Raw genomic sequence first — 27,245 nt, 5'->3', positions numbered from 1 at the left:
ATATTATTACATGTTTTCAAAAATTAAACCACCAAACGCAGTTTCAGTTTTTTTTAAAACTGAAATCAATCTCTAAATAAAACTACCAAACGCATTTTTAGAAATAATTCAAAAATGAAACTAAAAACGTTTTCATTTTCATTTTCGTACAGAAAATAAAAACGTTTTGGAACCAATTCCAAACGCACCCATTGTTTTCAATAAACGACATAGAATGTTGCAGATAAATTTTAGTAGGATTTCTTCCTCAAACGACAGAAAACTTAACATGAAAAAGCGCTATGTCGTTTCTTCTACCAACTTGTCATTTAAAAACGACACACCTCAGCTGTTCTAAAATGAAAGTTTACATGTCGTTTTTACATAAACGACAGCCAATAATGAAGGTGCTATGTCGTTTCAATGAAACACAATTCGAACTTTGAAAATTCAAAAAAAAAAAAAAATGAAAGCCTCATTCATTTCACCATTCAAGTTTTCAGTTTTAGATTTTTACAGTAAAAATATTTTAAAAAATATCACATTTAATTTTTTTTACTATAATAAAAAATTTTTATAAAATATTACATTTTAACTTAAATTAAAAATTCAAATTAGTAAAGTAAACGAGACAGAAAGAAAACGACATATGGCTTCATTTTTCATCCAAAAATACTGTTTCTAAATTTCTTTTTTTTTTTTAACTTTAGAAAAAGGGGGAAAAAATGACCCTTTTATTTTCCTTGCGCACAAAGCCCAACACATCCAGAGTGAGTGCCGGGGCGATCTTCTTCTCCGCTGGACTGCGAAAGCCACGACCTCTGCAGATTCTTGAATTGTTCAATCCTCTCTCCGTCTCTCATTGTTTCTTAATCGACGCAATGGTTTATATAACTTCCTGGGATGAGTTCGTCGAGCGATCCGTACAATTGTTCCGTGCCGATCCCGAATCTGTGCGTTATTTTTCCTCTACTCTTTCCTCCTTTTTTGCCCTAATTATTTTTCTTCTTGATAGCCTAGAAATTGTTGGATTATTATTCCCTAATATACTATCCAATAAGCGTACATTCTTGATTCTTCTCCCCAATTTTTTTTTCCTACGTTCAATTTCAAGTCGATTATGGTTTCGAATAAGCATTGCAAGGTGTTAATTCAGAAACCCTGAATTATTGATTTGATGGTTCAAATGCATGTAAAAAGTCCCAAAAGTCGCAGTTGATTTCATCTTGTATGTACTTTTTTTTTCTCACAATTATATCTTTGCTTGTTTCTGGCTTATGATTTTTTCCCCCACCTTTGATAGTTGACTAATTCATGTCGTTTTTCATATTTTTATGGATAATGTGCATATGTAGACACGATATTTGATGAAGTACAGACATTGTGACGGTAAACTTGTTCTCAAGGTCACCGATAATAGAGAGGTAATGAGTATTTTTCTTATTGTGGTTTAAAATTTCAGTCATTGTTATCAGTGATTGATCTTGGTACATAAAATAGATTGTAATATTTCAATTATCTTCACCGGGTTTCATGTCAGTGATTTATATTTATATTTATGTTGTTGGACGATTAAGAAGGCAGGTTTTAGTTTTACCTTTCTCATTGTACTTTAGTAACTTCAGTTGTTCATGTAGCCACGTTCGATTGTCCGTAATCTCGATCAATTTTATGTTGTGTTTGTCGTCATAAGGCTTGCATATTGTTTGGTGATAGATTCTCATAGGCAAAAGTTCAAGCCGGTATTTTCTTTTTCCTCTTTAGAAGTTCCTCTGATATCCATCATGATTTGATTTGTGAAGAGATCTGGTACTTGTGCCTATTGTCTCGATTTAGATGCCATCTCAATTACAGAAGTGTCCTGCAATTTTCCTGTGTGAAACATATATTTGTCGGAAAAATACAATTTCTACTTGTACTAATATGAGATATGTGAGCTTTTTTATGGTTGCTTTCTCTTCGTATCTCTTTCATTTTAGGAATTGTCTTGGATCTCTAAAGTTTTAATTTTTGAAAGAGGATGAACTGTATCAATATGCCCCACTAGTTATAGTTCTGGTCCTTCTGGAAGAATTATTTACGCTTGAGTTGTGCCAGTAGGAATTTTTCTCCAATCTGAATATAAGAATACCAGTGATCGGAAATGGATCAGAAAGTGACAGTTTCTATTTCTATCTCAAATGATGATTGACAATTTTTACTGCTATGTTGTACAGTAACGTTTGACATTTCTCTTACTGTCCTTTCATTTCTTCATGGTGGATCAAATTTAAATCGAGGTCAGGCAACGGTGGCAGGGAGTTTAGGCATGTTAGAAACTGCTCTGATGAACTCAGGTCCATACTCTAGTGAAAAAAGGAAATTAGGCTTCTTATTGTATCCTTTTTCGTGCTTAGCCCTTCTTTGGCATCCTTCCCTATGAATCTCTCAATCTCGGGAATTCCTGCCGATTGGTTAGTCCATCGCATTTTCTTCTTTCCTTTCTTATTCATTCTTGTTAGGAAGGAGCAAGCCTTTTAGACACAGGAAGGGCTAGCTGAAAAAGTCAAGCCTGCAGAGCAGTCACAAAGAATAGGATGTATTCACTGGAACACGAGTTACCTTCATCTCCTCGTGGCCTATACTGCTTGTGCTTTATGCATTTGTTAACAATGTAACGCCATATCACCTTTGTGTATATTGAGACACAGGGTTTAAGTTATTAAAATGCAACAAGCACGTACCTTCTTCTGGAAATATGAAACTGAGATTCAGACACCATTAATAATTTTAAAAAATAAATAAATAAATTGGCGTATACATTGATGTTTGTCGTTCTCATGATTTAGGTTTTACCTTTCTTGGCCCAAAAAAAAAAGAAGAGTAATCTATATTTAGGTGTGGTCAAATTGTATAGCCTGTCGTATGAGGAACATAAGTTTATCATTCTATATTATTATAGAATCACTCAGCTAGTTATGCTTATGTATTTTTCAGTGTCTGAAGTTTAAGACAGACCAAGCACAAGAGGCGAAAAAGATGGAAAAGTTCAATAACATATTTTTCACTTTGATGGCTCGAGGTCCTGAAGGTATAGTATAATCTTTCGCTAAATTTTAGCTTTTTGTTTCTGTGGGAGTACAAATCTGATTATTGTCATGGATTGCAGTAGGACATAAATCGGAGTGATTTCATGATATTTAAATACTAGTCTGACATTTGATGAAATGAGCTGTTTTAGTAGTACTTTGAATTCTGTAGGTTCTACTATGTACAGCCTTATGGGAACTTACTAGCAGATTTTGATGTTAATCTACATGAAAGGAACACTACCTGCGCGGTTCTTTCTCAAATTGAACATGCATGTAGAATTTTAGGATATTAGGGAATAGGATAGATTGGAGTTTGGTTAGTGCTTCTTTAGCTATACTGGAACCGAAGTAGCTTTATTAGAAGTTTTTTATGGCGCCCTGGTGTAAATATATCTTCGAATTTGAAGTGTATTTTGTCCTACTTGGTGCATCTAGAAACTAACCGTCCTTTTTCTCTCTTGTTGTACAGCGGATATATCCGAAGTTACCGGCAAGGAGCAGACGGATGCACAGCCAATCAAGAAAGGAAGGGGAAGGAAACAATAACTTTGTTGGCCAATTAGTATAGTCCTTTGACAAATCTTGTTGACTCGTGGATCACTTTGAAACAAATTTTGCCAATCATCTTTGCAATGTCTTTTAGCGAGTCCACGAGTGTTTTCAAATTCTTCAAGTGGACTCGAAAAGCTATTCATTTGCAATTTTTGGTCTTGGTTCACTTGAAATCCTCAAGTATTACTCTCTTTACTCGCATGAATTGGTTTATATTTGTGTTTTCTCAAAACTAATGAATCCTTGCAAGTTTGGTGCTCTGGCTTTTATTACTAGCCTAATAGGGTGAAGTAAAAGAATACCACTCTTAGGAAGTTGGTATTTGAATGCAATACTTCTGTGGAAATTTTTAAACCTAATTTTCACATAAAATTTAGTATGAGTGAATAATTAGACTTTATAAGTGGTACTGGTGTTGATGAACAATATCCTTAAAACAAGGTGTATGGCTCCAGAGAGAGTATATTGGACGCGTTTGGAACTCGTTTCAAAATGATTTTGTTTTTTGTATGAAAATAAAAATGAAAACGTTTTCAATTTCATTTTTAAAAATGCGTTTGGTAATTTTATCAAGATATTATTTTCAGTATAAAAAATTCATTAATGTCTTTCTCTCTTTCTCTCTGCTCGAGAGGAGAAAACGAAAATAAAAAATAAAAAACGATTAAAAGTCGTTTTTCATTTTACACTAAATCAAAAAATCGTTTTCATTTCTGTTTTTTGTCTTTATTGCGCCAAACGTCATTTTGGAGATATTTTCATTTTTTTTTCTTAAAAAACGCAAAAAATAAAAATGGAATCAATACTAAATAGGACCATCAACACTTTGACAATGAAAATGAGTGAATTTTTGCAATATTCACAGGTAGTGTTAAGAGTGTCCGTGAAGCTCTGGAACAAATTTCAAAGGGTCAATTTTGTTTGTACATACTTGATAGCTTACTTTTGACACACTCAGCAATTGAAAGCAAAGAAAATCCAAAAAGGAACCATTTTGAAAATGAAAGTATGTATTCAATAATATCCAAGCCAGCCAGCCAGCCAGCAGCCAATGCAACACAATTGTTCTCAAGATAATATTTATTTATTTATTTATTTCCTTTCTTCTTCTGGATTTCGATAAAGGGTAGGGCACCGAACAAGACTAGAACATATACCGGCAGACTACATACCCATATGGTCATTCTTCTTAGTTTTAACCACAAAAACACTTTTGTAGAGATTGATACAAGTTAGAAACACTTGTATAGTTTTGGTGCGATGTCCCAACTTTTGGCTCCAAAGAATTCAGGGCAAAGGCCATAATTCATATGCACGAGCTCTGTGAAATTCAGAAGAGCCTGTCTTATTATTATTCCAAAGATAAGTGTTCCATCATGGTCGTACTGTCGCACCAGATCCCGAAGCACCCTCTCTTTACTTTACTTTCTTTTACTTTATTAGGGGGGGCATTAAAAGAGTAAAGTGTTTAGATCCATGTGCCATTAAAGATCGTGAGGTTCAACTTTTTTTTTTTTCCAAAATTTTCAGAGATAGATGCATGATTAGAAAACAAAGGCAAATGGGAAAATATTCTTCTCATCAATCAGATAAAGGCAGATTTGTCACTGGGACAGAATGTTTTTGTTGTATAAGAGGCTAAGGACAAAGCCGGTTGTTTTATTTATGAATAATAAGGTTTGTTACGAAGAGTGTGGGGCAGTCAGAGCTCTCTCTCTGCGAACACCCATTTGTTGGTATTAATAAGCACACAACATTTTTGATTCCCCGGTAGACTATTATCTTTCAACATTAAGCTAGAGATAATTAAACAAGTTGGTCTCGTTCATTTCACCGATTCGAGTTTTCAGTTTTAAGTTTTTACAGTAAAAAATTCTCAAAAAATGTCACATCTAACTTTTTCTGTTACAATAAAAAATTTTCAAAAAATGTCACATTTCAACTCAAATTAAAAACTTAAATCCGTAAAGTAAACGAGACTGTCTTTACTCTCCGGCAAGAAGAATGATGTGATAATTTTTTGGGAAATGAGAGTATTGCTTTTTCAAAAGGGGGCTTTTGGGTTTAGATTGGTCCTTATTATCATCTCAAATTGTCCTTTTATTTACGTAATTCCTTTTCTGAAAAAGTTAAAAAAAAAAAAAGAGGATAAATGTGTTTCGTGTTTACCAAATTCAGATGATAAAAAGAAAAAAAAAAGACAATGGGATTGCCAAATGTCATTTCCTAATTCTTTTTATATCAAAAAGAAACGGATTTGATTTGTTAACATCAGATATTGTTATTACACAAAAGCTCAGTGATTAGTAAAAGAATAAAGGAAATGCCCCATAAAGATTTATTCTTTTTGAGAGGGAATATAGGAGACGTTGGACGAGGGGGAAAAGATTTCCCGCTTTCATGCATGGCTGTACATTTTAGGATAAAGTTAAACACTTTAACTTCATGAAACCGAGTTGTTTCCCAAGCTTAAACGTTGTAAAGATGAGAATTGAGATCCTACATTTTTGCCAATTAAAATCCTTGCTTTAGGCTCCCATCTTTTTTTCTTTTTTTCCTTTCTTCTGTTGTTACTCATAATTGTGTTTTGATTCCTTACCTTTTCTTCTCCTCCTTTATGTATGAGAAACAGAAACTTAATGCCTTTGTCATGCTATAGTAGCATTAGTGACGAGCCCTTTAACGCTGTACAAATATTTTACCTTTTAGAGGGGTTTTTTTTTTTTTTCGAAAAGTGGAAGAATGTACAGGTGAGGGAGTAAAAGGATTTAGGTTGTGTTTAGTAGATGGATTCAGAATTATGATTTTAAATCCTAGTTTATAATCAGTGTTGATTTACAGTTATTTTGAATCATGATTCAGAATCAGTGTTTGATTTGGATGATTTTGAATCATGATTCAAAATCTGATGTGATGTTTTAGAGGACGTTTGGTTGGAGGATTCAAACCATGTGATTTGAACCATTTTTTATTTTCGTGAATTTTTTGTGAGAGAAAATACTGTAGCAAACCATGAATCATGATTCGAATCAGGGAATGAATCCCTCTACCAAACATCCACTTAAACCAGAATTACTCATGATTCTAAAACCACCCTCCTCTTGATTCAAGGTGATTCAAACCTCTGATTCTGAATCATGATTTCAGAATCATGATTTGAACGTAAAATCATAAATCATGGTTATGGTTCTAGAATCATAATTAGAATTACCCTGATTTAAATCATCGTACTAAACGAACCTTTAAAGATTGATAATTATTTGGCAGGAACGAAAAAAAAATAAGAGACTAAATTGGACGAGAGATTTCAAATCTCCCCAAAAAGATTATTAGAGTAGAAAATTTGCCGTCAAATAAAAAAGCATTTTAGGGTGGTTTGACCCGACCCATATAATTTTACGCTCAAAATCTCAACACAGTCCGAGTTCATGCCGAACCCAAGCCAACAGTAATGGGCTTAGGACCGGTAACCCAGCCCAAATTTACAATTTTAATCAATAACAACAATAATTCCCCAAAAATTTTTTTTTTTTTTTTTTTTTTTTTTTTTCAGGAGTTATGTTAATTCAATTATTTGGTTGTGTTTGCTCTAACTTCATGGGCCACCTATAGAGTAATATTTAGAATTTGACAAGCAGCGCACGGGTCATACAATGCTGACTCTGTTTAGCTCTACAAGAAACTTAAATTATCCATTTGTTCTTTATAAATTTATATGCCAACAGACAACATTAGGATTCTAATTCATTTCTCTTTCTTTTGTAACTATTCGATGTAAAATTAGCATCTAAAAAGTCATCAATCTTTCTTTATTTTTTCTTCACCCATCTCATCTTCTATTGCATTGACAATGACTTATCTGCTATCCTAAAATTAGGAAAATTATCTAACTACCTAATTATTGATTGCAAATTTTGTTTGCATCTAGACCCCCAAAAATCTAGAGAAAAAGCATGCTCAAGCTTTAAGTGGGTCCAATTAGAGAAAGAAATATGGCCCCATAAATTCTTATCGAATGTGATTGCATTCGTGCTCTTCCAAGTTCCAAATAATTTATCGGCCATACATAGTAAAATTTGAAGTATTGCTAGCAAGAAAATACCATTTCACCATGTCCAGGTAGTTTTTGGTTTTCCTTTTCAGAATTCTATGCTATGATTTAAAACAAAAAAAATCTTACAATTACAACATAATTCTTGCTATCCTAAAAATATGACATTCCAAATTATGCATTACCAAGTTTTATTGTACCGTACTATAAATGTCTATTTTTTCTTGATAAAAAATACTCAATTTTTTTTAAAATAATATATATATACATATTTTTGCCGTAAATTAATTGAAATATGATAGTCCAAATCATGCATCATTAACATAATACGTTTTTATACCATATACTATAAAATTCCATTTTTTTATTTAATGAAAATATTCACGAGACAAGACAGTTGATTCTCTCCCTCCTTTTTCTTTTTCATTTGAAATAGATTTATTATAACTAAAATATCAAGTTTGGAACTATATATACTTTTTTTTTTTTTAGTGAACTATACGAGTTAATCAATCACAAAATCATACTCTACTAGAGCTGTTAGCCTATAAACATAACCAAATTGTTACTACTTTTTTTTTTTTTTTTTTTTCTTGTGTTGATAGGATAAAACATGTGTACTTTAGTCTTGTGTTCTGTGTTTTGTTTTGTTTCGTTATTTTATTATTTTGGAATAGCGCGTTTCTAAAAGGGCGGTCATCATGCTAATTAACAACTTATATGGGTCATAATTGCATTATCCTCCCCTAGTAGTGGGACGATTTATTTTTCTAATTCGCCTGAGAAATTCCAAAGATAACCCCACTGATTATACAAAGGTGCGTTTTCATATGAGGCTATTTTGGTCATTGGACATTTATAAAACTGAAACACGCTCGCTCAAGTTTACTCTAATCCAAAAAATAATCACCACTCTAAAATTACAATCAATTCCTTCCTTCAATAAACATAATTAGGTATTAAAGTACCTGATTACGCCACTTTCGGAGTTGCGGGCAGAGAGAGAAGGAAGCCAAAGTCAACGGCATTGGGACCCACTGGGCCCCACACCCTGTCAGTCGCCGAACTAACAGTGCGCCACCCGGCGCTGGATAGCAAACGGGCAAAGTTTGGCAGTCAAACAATACGTTGGGGTACGTGTCAACCTTTAAGGAACAAATAGCCACGTGGCGTAAATTGATTAGTTCCTCAGGCAACGGCTATATAGGATGCTCTCGAGTACTGGTCTGAGCGCGTGGGCCCCACGAATGACGGATATTTTGATAAAGCCGCGCAGACACAAAGGGAAAAATTCTTCAAAGCAAAATAAAAAATCAATAACCCATTTATTTTAACAATTTAAGTTTTTGAATTTGAATTTTTTTATAATAAAAAATTTTCATAAATAATTATATTTAATTTTTTTATTATAATAAATTATAGTCTTTGCCATTTCATTATAATAATATTGTCACTATTATTTTTTTTTCCCCTCGGTCTTTTATTGCCCACGACTTTGTTTTGCCTTGTCATCGTATAAATATTCTTAATCATCAATTACTTTGACTTTTAATGCGTTTTGATTATGACAATCTTTAGTCGTGTCTATAAATAATCTCAGATTATTTATTATTATACAATCAATTTCTTCATAAGATAAGAAAAAAAGGAAGGAGGAGAGAACGACAAAATAAATCATAGCATGGAGTTTTCTTGCGCCAATGACATTCTAATATTTATGTTGAAAATGAAATTCTCATTTCATCATAATAAAATAGTGAATTTCTTTGGTGTTTTTTTTTTAAATATTGATGTTCTTTATTTATCAGTCTCCTTCAGATATGTATTATTTTTTTAATTTAATTTAACTTTTAACTGGATTTAATAAAGAATAACAGTTCTTATTATAAAAGTTCTTATAAAATAAATACAAAGAATTAAGGATGTGATCGTAATTCAGGAAGCTTGATGATTTTTTTTTTCTAAAAGTCCGTTCGGTTTGTTAATTTGAGTTGAGATATGATGTTGTGTGACAGCTTTTTACTGTTTCTGATAGCTTTTTACTGTAGCAAAAAAGATAGATGTGACTGTTTCTGATAGCTTTTTACTGTAGCAAAACTCGAATCAGCGAAAAGAACGGGACCTTAAGCCTGAAACTTATTTGGTTTATAGATTTGAATTTGTGAAACAAATAATTATTTATGTGTTAATGACTTTTGAAATTATGGGGCATCTTCCACATAAAATTTTGTACCTTTTGTTTGGCAAATAGCAATAAATTTTTCCTAGAAATATTAAAGAAAAAAACCGTAATTCATTGATGGATGCATAATGACACTCTCTATCATAACTAAATTGCACTTAAATTTGAATGTTGGTAAACATAGCAAGATAAAGTTTTTTTTTTTTTTTTCATACTTGACATACAATCTGAAAATATGAAAAATACTGAACTTTTTTTTTTAAGAAACAAACTAAACAATATATTATTGATCTTTATGGTTATGAGAATAAGTTTACTGATTTCAACTAGTGTTTGTTACGTAATTATGTTGTTGGTTAGAAACTTTTAATGACTTCCCACAGTGATAAGAAAACAGAAAATAAAAATTGCAGATTTATCAGTTACAAAGTCAAATTAGGAGGATGAAAATTGGCTGGGCATATCTGATGGGTAGCAAATCTCCGATGTCCAAAAGGGTCAATGCAATTACCTAATACAAGTGTAACCTATGCAAAGCCCTCCCTTTTTTCTTTTTTCTTTTTTTTTCATTTCTTTTGCTGTGATGTTAAACTACTTTGTTTTGTTGTTAGAATTATTACTATTTTTTTTTTCCTTATAGGCACTTGGTTTTGGATCTTTTTTGTTACTCACGACTTCTAAAAAAAAAAAAAAAAATTAGCAGGCTTCGTGGGACTTAACTTTTAATTATTAAATTTTATTAAAATTACGTCAGATTAAAAAAGTACAATGGCCCGTTCACTTTGTTGATTCGAGTTTAGAATTCGAGTTGAGATGTGATTTTATGTGAGAGCTTTTTACTGTAGCAAAAAAGTTAGATGTGATTGTTTGTGAGAGTTGTTTACTGTAGAAAAACTCAAATTCTAAACTCGAATTAGCGAAGTGAACGGGGCCTTTAACGATTAATAATTTATTTTTTATGGTCTCTTAGAAAATTTTAAAAAATAAAAGTCTCATTCATTTTATCAATTCAAATTTTCAATTATAATTTTATTATAGTTAAAAATTCTCATAAAAAGTCACATCTAATTTTTTTATTACATTAAAAAAATTGTTATATAAAATTACATATTAATTTAAATTAAAAATTTAAATCTAGACAAGATAAAAATAAATAAATAAAAAAATAATTCTGAACTAAGCCAATCACCGCAAGAAACGAAGCCCACAGTATACGTGGGAACTAGTAAAGCTCAAGCTTAGCTGGTGATGAGGATTTCATTTCCTCTCTCTCTCTCTTTTCTCTCTCTCTCAGGAGGGATTTCAATTTCAATTTTTTTTCCCCTTATTTCTGTTTAAAGGAAAAAGAAAAAAGAAAGGTTGAATTGGGAGAAGAAAAGGAACAACAAAGGTCTTTGGTGGGGCCCACCTTAAATCTGTGACATAGACGGCAGTTTCGTTCCATTTCTGAGCATCCCCTGCTCCATTTTTTTTCCCTCTTATTTAAATTCCCCAATTTCTCTCTCTCGCTCGCTCTCTCTCCCTCTCTCTCCTCTTGAATCTTGCCTCTTTTTTTATAAAATTAAAAAAAAAAAAAATTGCTCCTTCCTCTTTGTTCAGAAATTTGGATTTTAATAAAAAGTAAAAGATGGGGACTTTGTATTCTAATGGGTGTCAGCAGGGCAGTGTGAATTTCTCAAGCCAAGCGAAGCAAAGTCTTCTCTTTCACACCTTTCAATCTCTCAAAAGCATGTATGGAGGGGGCCGAATCTAGGGTTTGACAGCACCAAGTCCAACGAAGGTCTCTCTCTCCTCTGCTGCTTTTCTTCCCAATTTCCTCTCTCGAAATTCAATCCTTTAAAAAAAAAAAAAAAAAAAAAAACTTTCGTCTTCAGTTTTCTCTCTTTTGTTTACAATCTGTGATCTCTCACCTGGGTTTCCTTTCCTTTCTCCTGATTTTGATCTTAATTATAATTTGGGTGTTTATTTGGTGGGGGAAAAAATGGGTCTTTGTTCTATCTGTTTGGGTTGTTGAAGCTATGATTGTAGCTGATATTTAAAAGTTTTCTTTTCTTTATAATGGTTTGTTAAGGTTTAAGCTTTCTTTTTTTTTTTTTTTAGTTTTGAAAATTAGGGATTTTTCTTTTGTTGGGGGGGCTTAAATATGGAGGAAGTTGAAGAAGCAAACAAAGCAGCCGTTGAGAGCTGCCATAGAGTTCTGAGTAGTTTGTCTCAGCCCCAAGATCAAGTTCAGCGTAGGAATTTAGTGGTGGAAACTGGGGAGGCTGTTTTTAGGTTCAAGAGAGTTGTTTCTCTTCTCAACACTGGTTTAGGTCATGCCAGAGTCAGAAAGCTTAAGAAGCTTCCAATCTCTTTGCCCCAAAGCATCCTCTTAGACAACCCTAATTGTAGTAGAACTGGAACAGACCAAACACCATCCAAAACTCCTCTCTTTCTTCAATCTAGTTGTTTTCCTGAAAACTCACTTCAGGAAATGGGCTCAAATGTCAAAAGCTCCTTGTGTTTGGGAAACCCTTCTTTGGAACTGAGCTCTAGTGGGAAAAACCCAATCCAACTTTCCCAACAACCGAACCCGGCTGCTCACTATCACTTCCTTCATCAGCAGCAGCAGCAGCAACAGAGGTTGTTGCTTCATCAGCAGCAGCAGATGAAGCAGCAAGCCGAAATGTTGTTCCGAAAGAGCAATAGCGGTATAAACCTGAATTTCGATAGCTCTAGTTGCACGCCAACAATGTCATCCACTCGGTCCTTCATTTCCTCCTTGAGTATTGATGGAAGTGTGGCTAATTTGGACGGGAGCGCCTTCCATCTGATCGGAGCGCCTCGCTCGTCAGATCAGAATTCGCAGCACAAGAGGAAGTGTTCTGTGAGGGGAGAGGATGGGAGTGTCAAATGTGGCAGCTCTGGTAGATGCCACTGCTCAAAGAAGAGGTTGAATTTGTTTCCTTGTGTGTTCTAGTTGGATTTGTTTTTCATTTCCTTTTATGAAAGGAGAAGATAGATTTCTTTTTTAATTTGTTTTTCTGTGATGGCAGGAAACATAGGGTGAAAAGATCAATCAAGGTGCCCGCAATTAGTAACAAGCTTGCAGATATCCCTCCTGATGATTATTCATGGAGGAAATACGGCCAGAAGCCAATCAAGGGCTCTCCTCATCCTAGGTATAATTAAGATCCGAATGTGAAAGTTTTTTTTTTTTTTTTTTTTTTTTTTTTTTTGAAGTTTAACATTTGTGTCCATATTTGATACGTTTATGGTATAATCAGGACTCGAAATTTACTCTCATTAATTTACAAATTTCGCGTTTGATGGGAAATTAGAATCTTTCCATATAATATTAGCATAGATAATGTGCATTGAGATCGATTTACTATAGTATTGTTTTTATGACTTGTTTTTTTTTTTCCTCTTTTTGTGGAGACTGGTTTTCCTCTTGTTTCTTTTCATCCTTTCCCTAAATTTCGTCATGGCAATAATTGAAATTTTATGGTTAATACGGTGCTAACAATATCCATGCTTGTGATTTGCAATAGCCCTCACTGGAATGGCAATAAGTACAGGTCCTCAGTATATAGATTCGGTCTTAGTACCTTAGACAATGACATTGATCGGAAAACATTCTGTTTTAAAGTGGTATAAGTTACCATCTGTGCTGAGTTCCAGCGGTCGTAAAATTCTTATTCTATCGTTATTCTCTTTTCAGAGATATGAAGCTGGGTGAAGACGGAATCAACAAGATAGAACTCTGTTTTTAACTAATAAAACTAATTATTTTCTCTTAAACTTGTTCAGGGGATACTACAAATGTAGCAGCATGAGAGGTTGTCCGGCGAGGAAGCATGTTGAGCGGTGCTTGGAAGACCCTTCCATGCTCATTGTGACCTATGAAGGAGAACATAACCACCCAAGGATACAACCTCAGTCTGCAAACACCTAACCTTTATGTAGGAGCACTTCGCAATGACAAAGGCCAACTGCAACAACGGCTCATGAAACTCAATATTCGCGATTGGCTTGAGATGCTCCTGTACATATTTTGCATGGTTTAGAGCATGGGGGGGATACATAAGTGGGGCATTTTGTTTTTTTGTTTTTCCTCTCTTTTTGGTGCCTTTTGAGGCGTTGGCTCTTCAAGGCCTTGTGGTGGATTGAGTGAAGAAGTCTTTTGTAGAATTGGGGGTGGTGTAAAATTAACTGTAAGAACAGAACTCTTCCATCACTTAAGCAAGCAAATTTCATTGGAATGCTTTTCGTTTTGGTAAAATTTTAGTTTTCAACTATGACTACGTTGCCATTAGTTTTCTTTCAGCGTTAGGCTTCAACTCCTTATCAGATTTTGAGTTTATTAGTTCTTTAATGTGGGGTTGAGACTCCTTTGAATTTCTTGGTAGCTTTAGGTGCAAGAGTTCACTCCATTCACAGTAATTTTCGTAGTTTCAATTGACAATTTTGGTTATAGGCTTAGAATATAACAATTGGGTATTAGTATAATTTGGGAAGGTAAGATGTTGAAAGAATATCATTCCTAAGGAAAGGAAAATTGTACTCAACTATCTTTCCAAATTTAGACTTAAGATTTTTTGCTTATCTTTCCAAATTTGGACATATTACCCTCATGTTATTGGTGTTTTTTTTTTTAGTAGATGAGCGATGGGATTTAAGTGTCTTCTTGAGGGGTTTGGACTTTCCTACGAGTGTGAGCTGTAATGTTTTAATGACTATTTATGTCGAAGCATGTTGATTTGGCCTGCAAACATGAATTGGGTCTAGTAGGATTTGGTTTTGTCAACGTGCATTAAATTCTTTTCCTGTTTCTCAAATTCTTGGCGGTGAACAATTCATCATTTATTGCAAATAGTTGGTAAAAAAAAAAAAAAAAAAAAAAAAAAAAAAAAAAAAAAAAAAACTAAAAAGTAAGAGAATGCTGGCGAGTCTAGCCAATAGAAGCCCTTTTGTAGCGAATTAACTTTGTTTCAAGATTTGGTAGTTTCTTTCAACTTTTCTTTGCTAGAGAAAGAAGAGATATTCTACTTGTCAAGGTCACAAAAGAGTCTTCTCAAACAAGGGAAGGCAATAATGAGGGGACCAACAACATATGTAAGCAATAATCCCACAACCTTTTGATATGAAGATTATTCCTCCATTGGAATCCCAGAATTATTCTTTGGGTCCAAGTCATGCCCTAAGTTATAACCGTTACTTAAAAGGCGTTATTATAGCCAAGAACCTGCTTGGTTGTATGAATTCCTTCTTGGGTTGTTGAGAAAAATTGCTTATTTTAAGTAAAAGGGGGGGAAAAAAAATGTTTCTTGGGTACGTTACTAAACATTCCTAGGGTGAAAACGATTGGGTTTCTATCTTTTTCATCAACCTTCATACGAGATTGTTTTTCTCGTGAGACCCAATTAGAGTTAAAGATTTAAGGTAATAAAAAATTTGTTCACGAGTTGGAGATTTTTTAGTAAATTAGAATTTGAAGTCAATTACGTGAAATGGCAGTCATATTAGCCAAGCCACCTAATGGTTGAATGAGGTTTAGAGTCAAAGATTTCAAAGAGAGTAATTATGGTTGCTGCAACAATTTCTAAACCTTTGATTAAAACAAGTAATAGTACTTACTAATGGGTTACTTACTTATATCACAATTAGTCGTAATTAATGAGAACCACCCATCCAAGCAAATGCATATATAGTGAAACAAAGAATATTAAAACTTTTTTCGGGTCCTCACAACTAAGCTTTCTTAATCTTTTCCACTGTAAGAAAATGCTACCCAAGTATATAATAATGATTCGGCTCCTCTTTTTTGACCGACCTTTTCATCTTTTCCCCTTTCTTTCCAATTTAATGGTCAAATTATGTGTTAAAAACGTTACTTTTCAAGTTCTTACATCTTATTACACCGTTACACGATCTTATTCTATTACCACCGTGTTGAGTTAAGGTCCGTTCAGTTCGTTGATTCGAGTTTTTAATTCGAGTTGAGATGTGACTTTATGTGAGTTTTTTACTGTAGTAAAAAAAGTTTGATATGATTATTTGTGAGAGCATTTTACTGTAGTAAAATTTAAATTTTAAACTCAAATCAACGAAATGAACGGGGCCTTAATCTAGTAATTTTTACTAGATTGGAATTGAAATATAACTTTTTTCTTTTAGAATATTTTAAAAATATCATAATTGTAAACTAATCATTATGATGATTGTCGCGTTTTATGCTACGAAGTGCCTAGTAACTAAGCTATTAAAAAACATACTAAATAACTACTATAATTATTTTAGTCTCGTTATTTGTAAATATTTTTAATTTTTTACAATATTTCAATATGACTAGTAGAGGTTAGAAAGTGGATGCAGTTGTCTTTTCTTTATGGATCGCAACCCAATTCCCTAATTGGGCCAATCCCATCAGGAAATAACTTTGTGAGATGATCTAAGCCCATATGAGACCCAAAAACAAACGTGAGAGTAAAGCCTGCTTGAATAATCCAACCAATAGAATCAGGCCTGACGATCACAAAACAGGAATAGTCAATGATGTCGTTTCGTGCTCAGACTTGTTATATATTTTCTATATCGTATATGATGTCACAAAAAACAGAAAAAAGTACCGTACAATTATACAGTGGACCCCACAACGCAAGCCGGGTGAATGACACGTGAATAAATAGAGTAAAGAGGGGTCAACCCTGTGGAAAACTCGACTAGAGCGAGCAAGAAGAGAGAAGAGAAAATAAAAAAAGATAGAGACGTTTAGTTCCTAAATTAGAATTATGAGATTAAAATTATTTTTTATTTATATGTATTTTTAATAAGAAAAAATATTATAGTGAATTATGAATTATTATTCGAATTAAGGTATGAATTTCTCTATCAAACGCCACATAAATTATTTTATCGATTAGAGTTTATAATTTAATTTAATTATAATAAAAAATATTTAAAAATAATTATATTTAATTTTTTTATTATAATAAAAAATTTTCATATAAAATCACATCTTAATTTAAATTATAAATTATAAATTAATAAATTAAAAGAATTTAAAATAATAATTACTTAAATGGGGAGTTAAATGAGGATTTGGGTTGGTGTCAGAAATATAGGGCGCAAAAAGGCCATCGGGATTCGGTCGGTTAGTGGTGGTCGTAGGAGCTACTTCAACTCGAATACCAGGCTAGGCTAATCATATTATTTGTTATTGGGAACAGTGTCATGTAACCAACGATTAAAACCGAGTTCCTTTATCAGGAAATGAATGACATAGGCTGTTTAATTTATTTGTTAGAATTTTTAATTTAAGTTAAAATGTATGAGAGTTTTTTATTATAATAAAAAAAATTAAATGTAATTGTTTATAAATTTTTTTTAATGTGATAAAATTTAAATTTAAAATTTAAAATAAGTCTCATTAAATAAATAAATGAGTAATGAAATTTTAATCTTTGAATAAATAAGAGTGCTCTTATATATATATATAAATGCTTCTTTAAAAAAAAGCTAAAAATACAACTTATAATAATGTTAACTAACATTTATGCAATGAAAGTGGCATAATAAAACATGTCTTTTAATAAATTAATAAAAAATTATCTCAAATGGTACAAATTTATATTTAGAATGACACAAATATTAAGATTATATAAAACAATAACGAACTATATGTCTTTCTCTCTGTTTTTTTTTAGCACAAAAGGTGTTGGAAATAAGATCTCACTATGGAACATTTTTATGCAATAATAAATTAATGTATTAATATGTAATTGCAAGCATCCACTAGATCATTCTTTTTTAACTTAAAGTTAAGAGTTTGAATTTTCTCATCTTCAGCTTCTTTAACTTGGTTTAGTGAAATTAAAACTTAGTATTTTTTATATAGATTTTCTTTTTATTAAATTTGGTGTGTGTACATAATATATGCTAAATTTATCTAATAAAAGTTTTTCTAAGTAAGCCTTTAATATTGTTGAAGGATAACTTTTAAGTAGATGTTACCAAATGTTACCAATTAGTGGGAAGAACAATACTAAAATTCAAGTTCTCAAAATAAAAAAAATAAAAAAAAACTAAGATGTATGTCTGTACGCGTTTTGTTCTTTTTTTTTTAATTTTTAATTCTTAGTCATGTGAAATAACCACTTAACTATTATTTTTAACAATTTATTAACGGAATGATGGTATTATCACGTGGAGATGATTTGAGGAGCTAATTTAGAAACTTTTTAAAGTTGAGAGACTATTGTGACATAAGTTGCTTACTTTAGGGGATCTAATATTCAATCCTTAAGGTTTAAGAGCTAGGTCCCATGTTACTATTTTAGCTTAGTATTTATATATGAAGAGAAAATTACAGATTTTATCTTATTAAATATTTGACTATTAAAAGTATTATTTTTGAAAAACTCTACTTTTTGAGTTATACTCTAAAAGATAGAAATTATGGGCTAACATTTAAAGAGTAGAAATAAAAGAGGCTCTATTTGAGATGTATTTTTAAAAATTTTCCTAAATGAAGATAATACTAAGAATGAATGTGTTATAACATTTTGGCCCCTCATTTGGAGTAGTTATCAATATTCAATACATACATATATATATATATATATATATATTTATATATTCAGCCGAAGTGCTGTTTATAGAGTGGTACCATTCAGGATTAGACTTTTCTGGTTAGATACATAGGGCATTGGTCTTAGTCAACACAAAGAAACAGAGCCCACCCGAGTTTCACGACATCTTCACTCACCCCTGAACCCTGAGTTGCACGACTTATGAATTATCAGCCTGTGCCTGTGGTGGGCGCCGCATCTGCACAGTTTCAAAGCTAAAAAGCAGCAAAAACGCGGCTCCTTTTTCCATTAACGTGTTGTTAGGTAGAATGGATAGAAAAGAAGAAAGAAGAATAATTAAAATACTTATGTGTAAAAATTAAAATGGTTTTTTGATAGAAAAAAATGAAAAGTAAAATAAATTTGTGTTTGGAAAAGAGATTTGTGTCATGATTTGAATTATAATTCGTGATTCGTTATAATATTTTTTTTCATAAAAAATATACGTAAAATGAGATTAGTTCTTAATCATGATTCTGAATCTAAAAACTAAACGTCTACTAAGTTATTTTATAATAATATTTTAATATAAATAAAAATATGATGAACAGTGAATGTTATAATTGTTATTTTATATCTCATTTATTTGTTAAATTCTTTTTTCTCTTTTTTTTCTTAAAGTTAGAAGGTTTAAAAATTGATGGGCCACATTTTATTTTTCTTATTTTCTCATTTTTTCTCTACCAAACAATCTAAAATTTTATTTTTCTCTCTAAAAATCTTATCTATTTTCTTTACTCTTTTTTTTTTCACCCTATCGAACATAATGTGAAGGAGTTTTTTTTGTAAAATCAATTAAAATAAAATACTAATATTTTTTATTTTTTAATGATTAAATTTCTATTAAAAATTATATATTTTATATATTTTTTAATCTAATATAATCCCCACCACATCTAACTATTCTAAAGTGATATTATAGATAGAGAAGTCTACGAAAAAAGTACCTAAATCCAATCAGGTTTTTTGGTCCTTCAATTGCAGTCGTCACAACTCTCTCTCTCTCTCCGCTTTTGTTTTGTATTAATAATTGCTCTGGTCAGTCCTCTTTTGCGATATGTTCAAGTCACGAGATAAAGTTAAAAACGTTTAATTTATAGATTAAAATTATATGATTAAAATTATTTTTAATTTATGTGTATTTTTTATAAAAAAAATATTATAATAAATTATAAATTATGATTTAAATTTTCTAACTAAACATTCTTTTAGTCGTCTAATTTACTTACCACCAATTTAAGCTGCAAGAGCTTAACTTTTGAATTTCACAAAACATATTTAAGTGCACAAATGTCAATTAGGTGCAAAATCTAATTTTCTTTTAGAGAAGCAAATTCTAAATATTGAGTATTGACCACCTTTCCTTGTAATGATTGTTAATTAGGACTCTACACATTGTTGCTCCGTTGTAATAAACGCGTTTTGACTTAAAAATCCAATCAAGAAAATTCCAAAACCAATTCCCCTGCTAGTGCTAGGTGTTGCAGACATCAACACCACACCTTATCAAAGTTTTTTTATTTTATTTCTTATTTCTTATTTCTATTTTTATTTTTTGGGTCAGGAGCTATTAAGAGGAACCTCACCATAGATGTTGTTGCCCTCTTTTTAAGGTTTCTATTAACCCAAGATTTCATTGATTAGCGAGAGATTCATGTAACGTTTAGGCAGGCTGGCGATCAAGATTTATGCTTTAAGAATACACAACTTGATGGTCAAATTTCACTTTGTACTATATTTGATTAAATTCTTATTAAGTAATCTTATCTTTTACCAAGATGATATCGTTAATGCTACGCCTACCATATTGGGTTCCGATTCTCATTAATCACATTCTCTTTCTACTAGTCCTTACGAATTTAATGCCAAGCAAAATAAAAGCATACGTTACTAAGAAAAAAGTAAATAAAAAGTACTAATAGTTATCAAACAGTTGATATTCCGAGTTAACTCAACTCATAAATTAAGGATATTTTTATCAAACCTAAGATTTTAAACGAGTTATGATCGAGTCAAAAACTCCCGAACTCGGCGTAAGACACGAAGCAACCATAACAATAGACAAACAGGTTGCTAACCCCGCCCTACTAAACATTTGGCCACAAACAAGCTGTACATAAATGGAAATAAAAGTAACCACGCGGGGGCAAAAATGAAATATTGAAACTTCACAGAAAAGGGGGAAAGTGGGCAGCCAACTCCCGTTTACCGAAGCCACCGTCTCCGGCGGCTCAGAAAAGCGGCGCCGGCAGATTGAGATCGAACAAGAAAGGTTTCTTCTCCTTGCTCATCTTCTTCTCGTGCTCACTCACCACCACATCCACATTCTCAAGCTTGTATCCCTTGTACTCGGACCTCACCGGCGCCATCGGCGGCGGTAGCGCCCCGCCGTCGAAGTACACCGGCTGCCTCCAGAACCTCACGCAGTCTCCGAACGCTTCGCCGCCGTTGACGACGAGGGCGTGCGGCGGCGGAATCGGAATCGCGATCGGAATTGGCGGAGCGTGGCCGAAGTTGGTCTTGGCTTTGGGACCGCGGAGGCTCCTGGCGGCCTCGTCGTACGCACGCGCCGCCTCCTCCGCGGTGTCGAAGGTGCCGAGCCACTTGCGCGTCTTCTTCCACGGATCGCGAATCTCGGCGGCGACCACACGCCCCGCCCCCTCCGCGGTGTGGATGGTGCGGAGCCACTTGCGCGTCTTCTTCCACGGATCGCGAATCTCGGCGGCGAACCGGCCCCACGGCCGCTTCCGTACGCCTCTGAAATGAGCCTCCTTCGTTTCGCCTCTCAACTGAGACGGCGACGACTCCTTGGAAATCGCCACCGCCGGCTTCTCAGGTTGAGGCTCACCGCTGGCGGCCATGGAGAGTGGCGATGTCTTGCGCAGACGAAGTGAGTCGACAGCCATGGTGATGGTGAGTCGATTTCCTCTGTACGGCAAAGGGTTAATATTAAATACGCAGAGAAATGGAGGCGGGAGAAAGAGAGACAGAGAGAGACAGAGAGAGAAAGTTAGGGTTTGTGGGGGTATATATAAGGAGGAGACAGTCTGGGTTAATACCGACAGCTTTTGGGGCTAATCTCGAATATTAAATTAAAAGATATTTCAATTTAATAATTGATTGTCTTGTTATTCTTTTGGAATATATTTTTGTGAAAATGATAATAACAATTTTTATTTTATGGGGTGAGGCATTAAAATCAAGCGTGCGAGAATGGGAATGGGAAGATATGGGGGGCGTAAATGCGTAATGATGTTTTTACAAATGGCCATCATTTTATTCTGCCATCCTAAACTGACGGCTTCCCTCTCTCTGTGTAGTCTCTCTCTCCTGAAACACATTAGTCTCATTTATTTTATTAATTTAAATTTTTAATTTTTAATTTTTACAGTAAAATTTTTTTAAAAAATATTACATTTAATTTTTTTATTACAATAAAATATTTTTAAAAAAATATTATATTTTAATTTAAATTAAAAATTTAAATTTGTGAAGTGAATGAGGTCATTACACACACACACTTAAATTTTTCTTTTTTTTTCTTCTTCTTCCTTTTCTTTTTTCTTTTTTTTAAGAAATACAATTTTTTTAAGCTACTCATTTTCATTTGAAATAGTGTTAATATGTTACTTCATAAAAAAAAGTTTTAATATGTAATTATCCATTTATCTTGAACGGGCAAAACATTTACGTACGTTAGAGTATCAAAAAGGACGAATAAACCTTTGTCATTGAAAGTGTCAAATTTATATATTTGGAATTATCATATTCGTGCATTCATATTTCTTTCTTTGTTTTTATTCATGATTTATAATTATTGAATATTAACAATTAAATTTATACCCAGAAAAGTGAATTTAAAAGAAGAGATATCTTCTTGCTGGTTTTTTTTTTTTTTTAAATAAATTCTATGACAAGGTAAGAAAAAGACACACTACTTATAGATAGCCTACAATAGAAGATTTTTTTTTTTTTTTTCCCTAGGAGGTTGTGGGGGAAATTATTTCTGCTTATTTTCTTTTTTTTGGGGGGGGAGGAATTTCATTTTTCCTTATTAACGGTCAACCCAAGAAAAGAAAATGAGGTCCTTGAAAGAGAACATAAACATGCACATATAAAGAGATAAAAGTAGGGAGCTATTATCTTGACAACATAAGGTATGTTATAAAAGGGCTATAGCATTAAAAATATTGTCTCCCGTGGTGGGAAATTTGCGTTAGTTAAGATCTTTTAGGTCCATTTAATTCGCACGTAGAAATTTTATTAAAAAAAATTTTAAATTCAAATTTTTCATGAGATGAAAAACACTAGTAAAATTAGAATCATATGTTCAAGCATAGAAAATAAACGGGATCTTATAATATATACCATATGTCAGAATAGTCTCTCAATTTTAAAAGTGTTAGAATTACTCTTTTAAATAGTTAAAATAATTCTCCGACCGTCTCGACATCGCTACTAAAAAAAAGTGATTTGTGTGCACTTGAACTTAGCATATTATCCCTTTCAAAAAAAAAAAAAAAAAAAACTTAAGCATATTATGAAGCTTCCTAGTGCGTTAGAATATTTCCAATGTTATGGCCATTTTCAAAGACATTACATAGATAATTTCTTGGGAAAAATGTTAAGTTAATGAATTGGCACAAGTACAAACTAGTAAACATGACGACAATTAAAAACTATCATTATAAGGTCTTACATCAATTTAAAAAGCGTAAATAAATTTAAGATGTTGTGTGTCAAAGCGTATCGTGCTATTAAAGTTAAATAATGATACATTTATCGACAATTTCAACAAATAATACTCTATTAAAAGGATTTTTTTTCCTCTAATTTTTCTACAAATGACTTGTTTAGTGCGTTAATTAACGGCCAACATAAGTACACACAAATTTTTGGTAAGAATTTACGATCAATACCTAGAGTAATCACCTAGTCCTATCTTACAATAATCAATTTCCAATCCTTCCATCATCCAATCCGTTGACTCCACCAGTTACACTTGGAGTTATCACCTACCTCTATCTTACAATAAATTTACTACATATTCTCACTCTAAATATGTAGTTTATTGCTTATAATTCATTTTCTGACGTTATAAAATCCTCTGAGAATTCTAATATAACGTTTAGCATTATTTTTAGAGGCTTTTTTAAAAATTTTTTTTTAGGAAACTACAGTAAATCAAGGTGTTTGACAAAATTTATTTTTATCTAGTAGTTTTTAAAAATTGCTGCCCCACGGTAAAATTTAATAAGAATATCAGGAGTTGCTTTACCACATCAGAAGCTGTAATTGTCCAAATTTACTAAAATGACCCTAATAATAAAACTACTTAATTCTCAATCAATTCATTTTATTTCTTCCAAATCAAATTAAATAGTATATTTTATTTTAAATGTTTATTTAAAAATTAAAAATATATTATGCTAAATTTTAATAGTATATTTTTATTATAATGTTACAAGTTTGAAAAATAATTTACTTTCAGTTCTTTACGCTGTTTAATTTCTTTACAGATATATAATTTATCTCATTGAATAAAATTAATTTATTTTTTAGAGATATCTTAATTAATAAAATGAAAATCAAATTTTTTAGTATTGTGGTGTATAAATATTATGAATATTGACTATAAAAATCTAGATAAAACTAATTATAAGTATATGTGTTAAAGTATGTCTATTTTAGTCATTATACATCTTTACAGTAATTTTGTACATAGTTTAAGTTTACCAAGCACTTAAATTTCTACTTTTGGTATTCACAACAACTTTGAAAAAAATTTACAAAATACCTATATGTTTATTATAGTCACAACAACTTCTAACTAGCAGCACATCAACAACATTAATTTTTAACAGCACAACAATGCCAAACTGGCCTATAATGTATTAAAAAATATCTTATCAGAAAGGACATTTTTAAATTATCAAATATGCATAAGATTTTATCAATTTTGAATATTTTATCTTTATATATGATTTTAATGATTTTAATTAAATCTAAAGTTAAAAAAGTATATTGTTGGTAAGACCCCTGTGGTAGAAAGACCCACAATTAAAAAGGAAATTTACTTTACTGCTTTACCAATAAAAACGGGATAAGTTTACTAAAAGTGTGTTTGTTTTGAAAAGAGATGGAGGAATTAAAGTGGCAGACAGAGAGAGAATAAGGGAATGTTTGGTTGGAGGATTCAAACCATGATTTGAATAATAGTTAATGGTTTGCTACAATATTTTTTCTCACAAAAAATACACGTAAATTGAAAATGATTCTAATCACATGATTCTAATCCATGAACCAAATGTCTCCTAAATCTACCATTTAGTTGGGAGATGAGAGATGGGAAAAATCCACAAAATCTAAGCTAAGGAGATTATTTTACCTCCTAAATAAATTAGTAATAGTAGTAAAATTAACAATATAATAATTAGATAAATAATTATCATATGTTCTTTTAATTTTTTTTCTTTTCTATCAAATAACATAAAGGGTTAATCTCACAAATAGTACTTAAATTTTACTCTCAATCTCACTTTAATATGACTTTTATAACGTCTCACAGTTGGTTATGAGATTTTGCTTGTTTAAGTTTCGATCATTTCGTTAGCTAGGTGTTAAATGTTTGATAAAACTTGTAAAAATTAAGTACCAAAATTAGAAACATATCCAAAAAATAAAAGTTAATTTCCATAATAGTCTTTAAATTTGAACAGTTTTTAATTTTAGTCCACAATTTACATTAATTCCATAACAAATTTAACACTCAATTAAAAGACCAAAACTAAAACAAAATAAAATTTCAAGAACAAACTATGAGACATTTTAAAAATTAAAAACCAAAACAGGATTAAGGTAAACTTTAGGGTTAATTTTACAAATGTTTAGTCTCAATCACACTTTAGTCCATAACTTTTCAAATAACGCACAGTTAGTCTCTGAGATTTTATTTTGTTTCAGTTTCAGTTTCATTTTTTCTATTAGTTTGGTGTTAAATATTTGACAAAATCTATAAAAATTATGAACTAAAATTAAAAACATACAAAGTTTATAGACTAAAACAATACAAAAAACTAAAAGTTAATTTCTACGGATAGATCTAAAATTTTAACTGTTTCTACTTTTTAAATTTTAATTTACACATATTCTATTAAATTTTAATGTCTTGTTGATGAAAAGATCAAAATTAAAATAAAATAAAATTTTAAAAATTATCTGTGTGACATCTAAAAAATAAAAAATAAAAATAAAATCGAGTGTAAATCTGAAAGACCTTGTAAAATTAAACATATACTTTAAGGTCTTTTTTGTAAAATTAACCGTTTTATTATATCTTTGTTCCGTCGTCGTATTTGTCATTACTTCAATTCTCTCTGTTCATTCTATCAAACGGTGCATAATCGTTTTATAGTCATCCCACAAGAGCATGGCTCGGTCGGACCACGAGTGGAGAAACAGCATGTGGCGGAGACACGGCATACGCCGCACGCGGCAAAAAAAATGAATGAAACGGCGGCGCAGAGCGAGGGTCGAAGACCGAGGGAGGGGGGGGTTAGACGATGGGGGATTTGATTTTGATTAAAAAAAAGAAAAAAAAAACGAGAAAAGTGATTCGCGAGTGCCAATGATGTTGCTAATGTCAGCATTTGGGGAACAGAAGATGCGATGCGGGACTACGCTACGAGGAGACCACCACGTGGAGTCCCAGCGCCGACTGCTTTAGGTGGGGCCTCATCTGTTACTTCTGTGGACCCCAGCTTTTCATTGTTTACCTTTGAAACTACACTGGGGTTTAATAGATTATCATTACCTAACCTTTAAAAAGCTCACCATTCTATCTATCTATTTTCTACTTCAATTCAAAGTGGCCAACCGTGTAGACCATACTGTATCCCCTCCACGCGGCGCGGCACGAACATGTTTATTTTTTTATAGTAATTTTTTTTTTTTTATAAAAAATATACGTAAAATAAGAATAGTTCTGACTCATAATTTTAAATATATGAATTAAACATCATCTTATTTGTTAGGCTTTTCCACTTCACTAATTTAACTTTTTAATTTAAATTGAGATGTGATATTTTTTAAAATTTTTTAATTATAATAAAAAAATTAGATGTGACATTTTATTAAAACTTTTAACTGAAAAATTTAAAACTGAAAATTCGAATCGGTAAAATGAATTAAGCCTTAATATTTGATTAAAGGCTCATTTAGTTTGCTAATTCGAGTTTTTAATTTGAGTTGAAATGTAACTTTATGTGAGAATTTTTTACTGTAGTAAAAAAGTTAGATGTGACAATTTATGAGAACTTTTTACGGTAACAAAACTCAAATTTTAAACTTAAATCGATGAAATAAACGAGGTCTAAATGTTATTCCATGCATTTATTTTCCATAAACTGTTTACAAACACTTCAGAACTTTTCTAACAAATTACCACAAGCTTTCTTTTCCGGAGATTTTTATGATAGAAGTTTTTAAAAAATACCGATACGTTTATAATTTAACCATTAAATTTATATAGTAAATTGTCTAATTTGTGTATTTTCTTTATACCATATTCAACAGTTAAGAACTTACATTACCCATAAAAATCTCTATCGTAGGAAGATTTTTTTTTTGTTCGTAAAGACATCCAAGCGCATTTTCCTTCAATCATGACAATAAAGCATCCATATTGTCATGTTAGTCGAGTACTATTTTGCATCAAAAGAACAATGTTTATTACTGTTATCATTGAATTTGCACTACTTATGCTCTATCATAAAAGTCTTCCTAGTTTAGAATTTTCA

The 27,245-nt window shown here is 31.9% G+C and overlaps 3 protein-coding genes across 3 annotated transcripts; 2 read left to right on the top strand and 1 right to left on the bottom strand.

The window, feature by feature from the left end:
• Positions 1 to 735: 735 nt before the first annotated feature.
• LOC21389213 (signal recognition particle 9 kDa protein) lies at positions 736 to 3,860 on the top strand. The gene is made up of 4 exons (XM_010101782.2): positions 736 to 932; positions 1,335 to 1,403; positions 2,956 to 3,049; positions 3,520 to 3,860. The coding sequence occupies exons 1-4, from the start codon at positions 861 to 863 to the stop codon at positions 3,594 to 3,596; spliced, it is 312 nt and encodes a 103-aa protein (XP_010100084.2). The 5' UTR covers positions 736 to 860; the 3' UTR covers positions 3,597 to 3,860.
• A 7,392-nt stretch (positions 3,861 to 11,252) lies between these two features.
• LOC21389212 (probable WRKY transcription factor 21) lies at positions 11,253 to 14,079 on the top strand. The gene is made up of 3 exons (XM_010101781.2): positions 11,253 to 12,766; positions 12,871 to 12,996; positions 13,628 to 14,079. The coding sequence occupies exons 1-3, from the start codon at positions 11,979 to 11,981 to the stop codon at positions 13,770 to 13,772; spliced, it is 1,059 nt and encodes a 352-aa protein (XP_010100083.1). The 5' UTR covers positions 11,253 to 11,978; the 3' UTR covers positions 13,773 to 14,079.
• A 6,317-nt stretch (positions 14,080 to 20,396) lies between these two features.
• Positions 20,397 to 21,557, bottom strand: LOC21389211 (ethylene-responsive transcription factor 8). Its single transcript, XM_024167979.1, has 2 exons — positions 21,165 to 21,557; positions 20,397 to 21,080 (listed from the first exon to the last, which is right to left on the bottom strand). Exons 1-2 carry the CDS (start codon positions 21,351 to 21,353, stop codon positions 20,679 to 20,681), a joined length of 591 nt encoding a protein of 196 aa, XP_024023747.1. The 5' UTR covers positions 21,354 to 21,557; the 3' UTR covers positions 20,397 to 20,678.
• Positions 21,558 to 27,245: the final 5,688 nt, after the last annotated feature.

Source organism: Morus notabilis, unplaced genomic scaffold (genome assembly GCF_000414095.1).
Source record: "Morus notabilis unplaced genomic scaffold, ASM41409v2 Scaffold1229, whole genome shotgun sequence".
Classification (NCBI taxonomy): Eukaryota; Viridiplantae; Streptophyta; class Magnoliopsida; order Rosales; family Moraceae; genus Morus; species Morus notabilis.
Note: the sequence above shows the minus strand (reverse complement) of the source record. Positions and strands in the feature narration are given on the sequence as shown.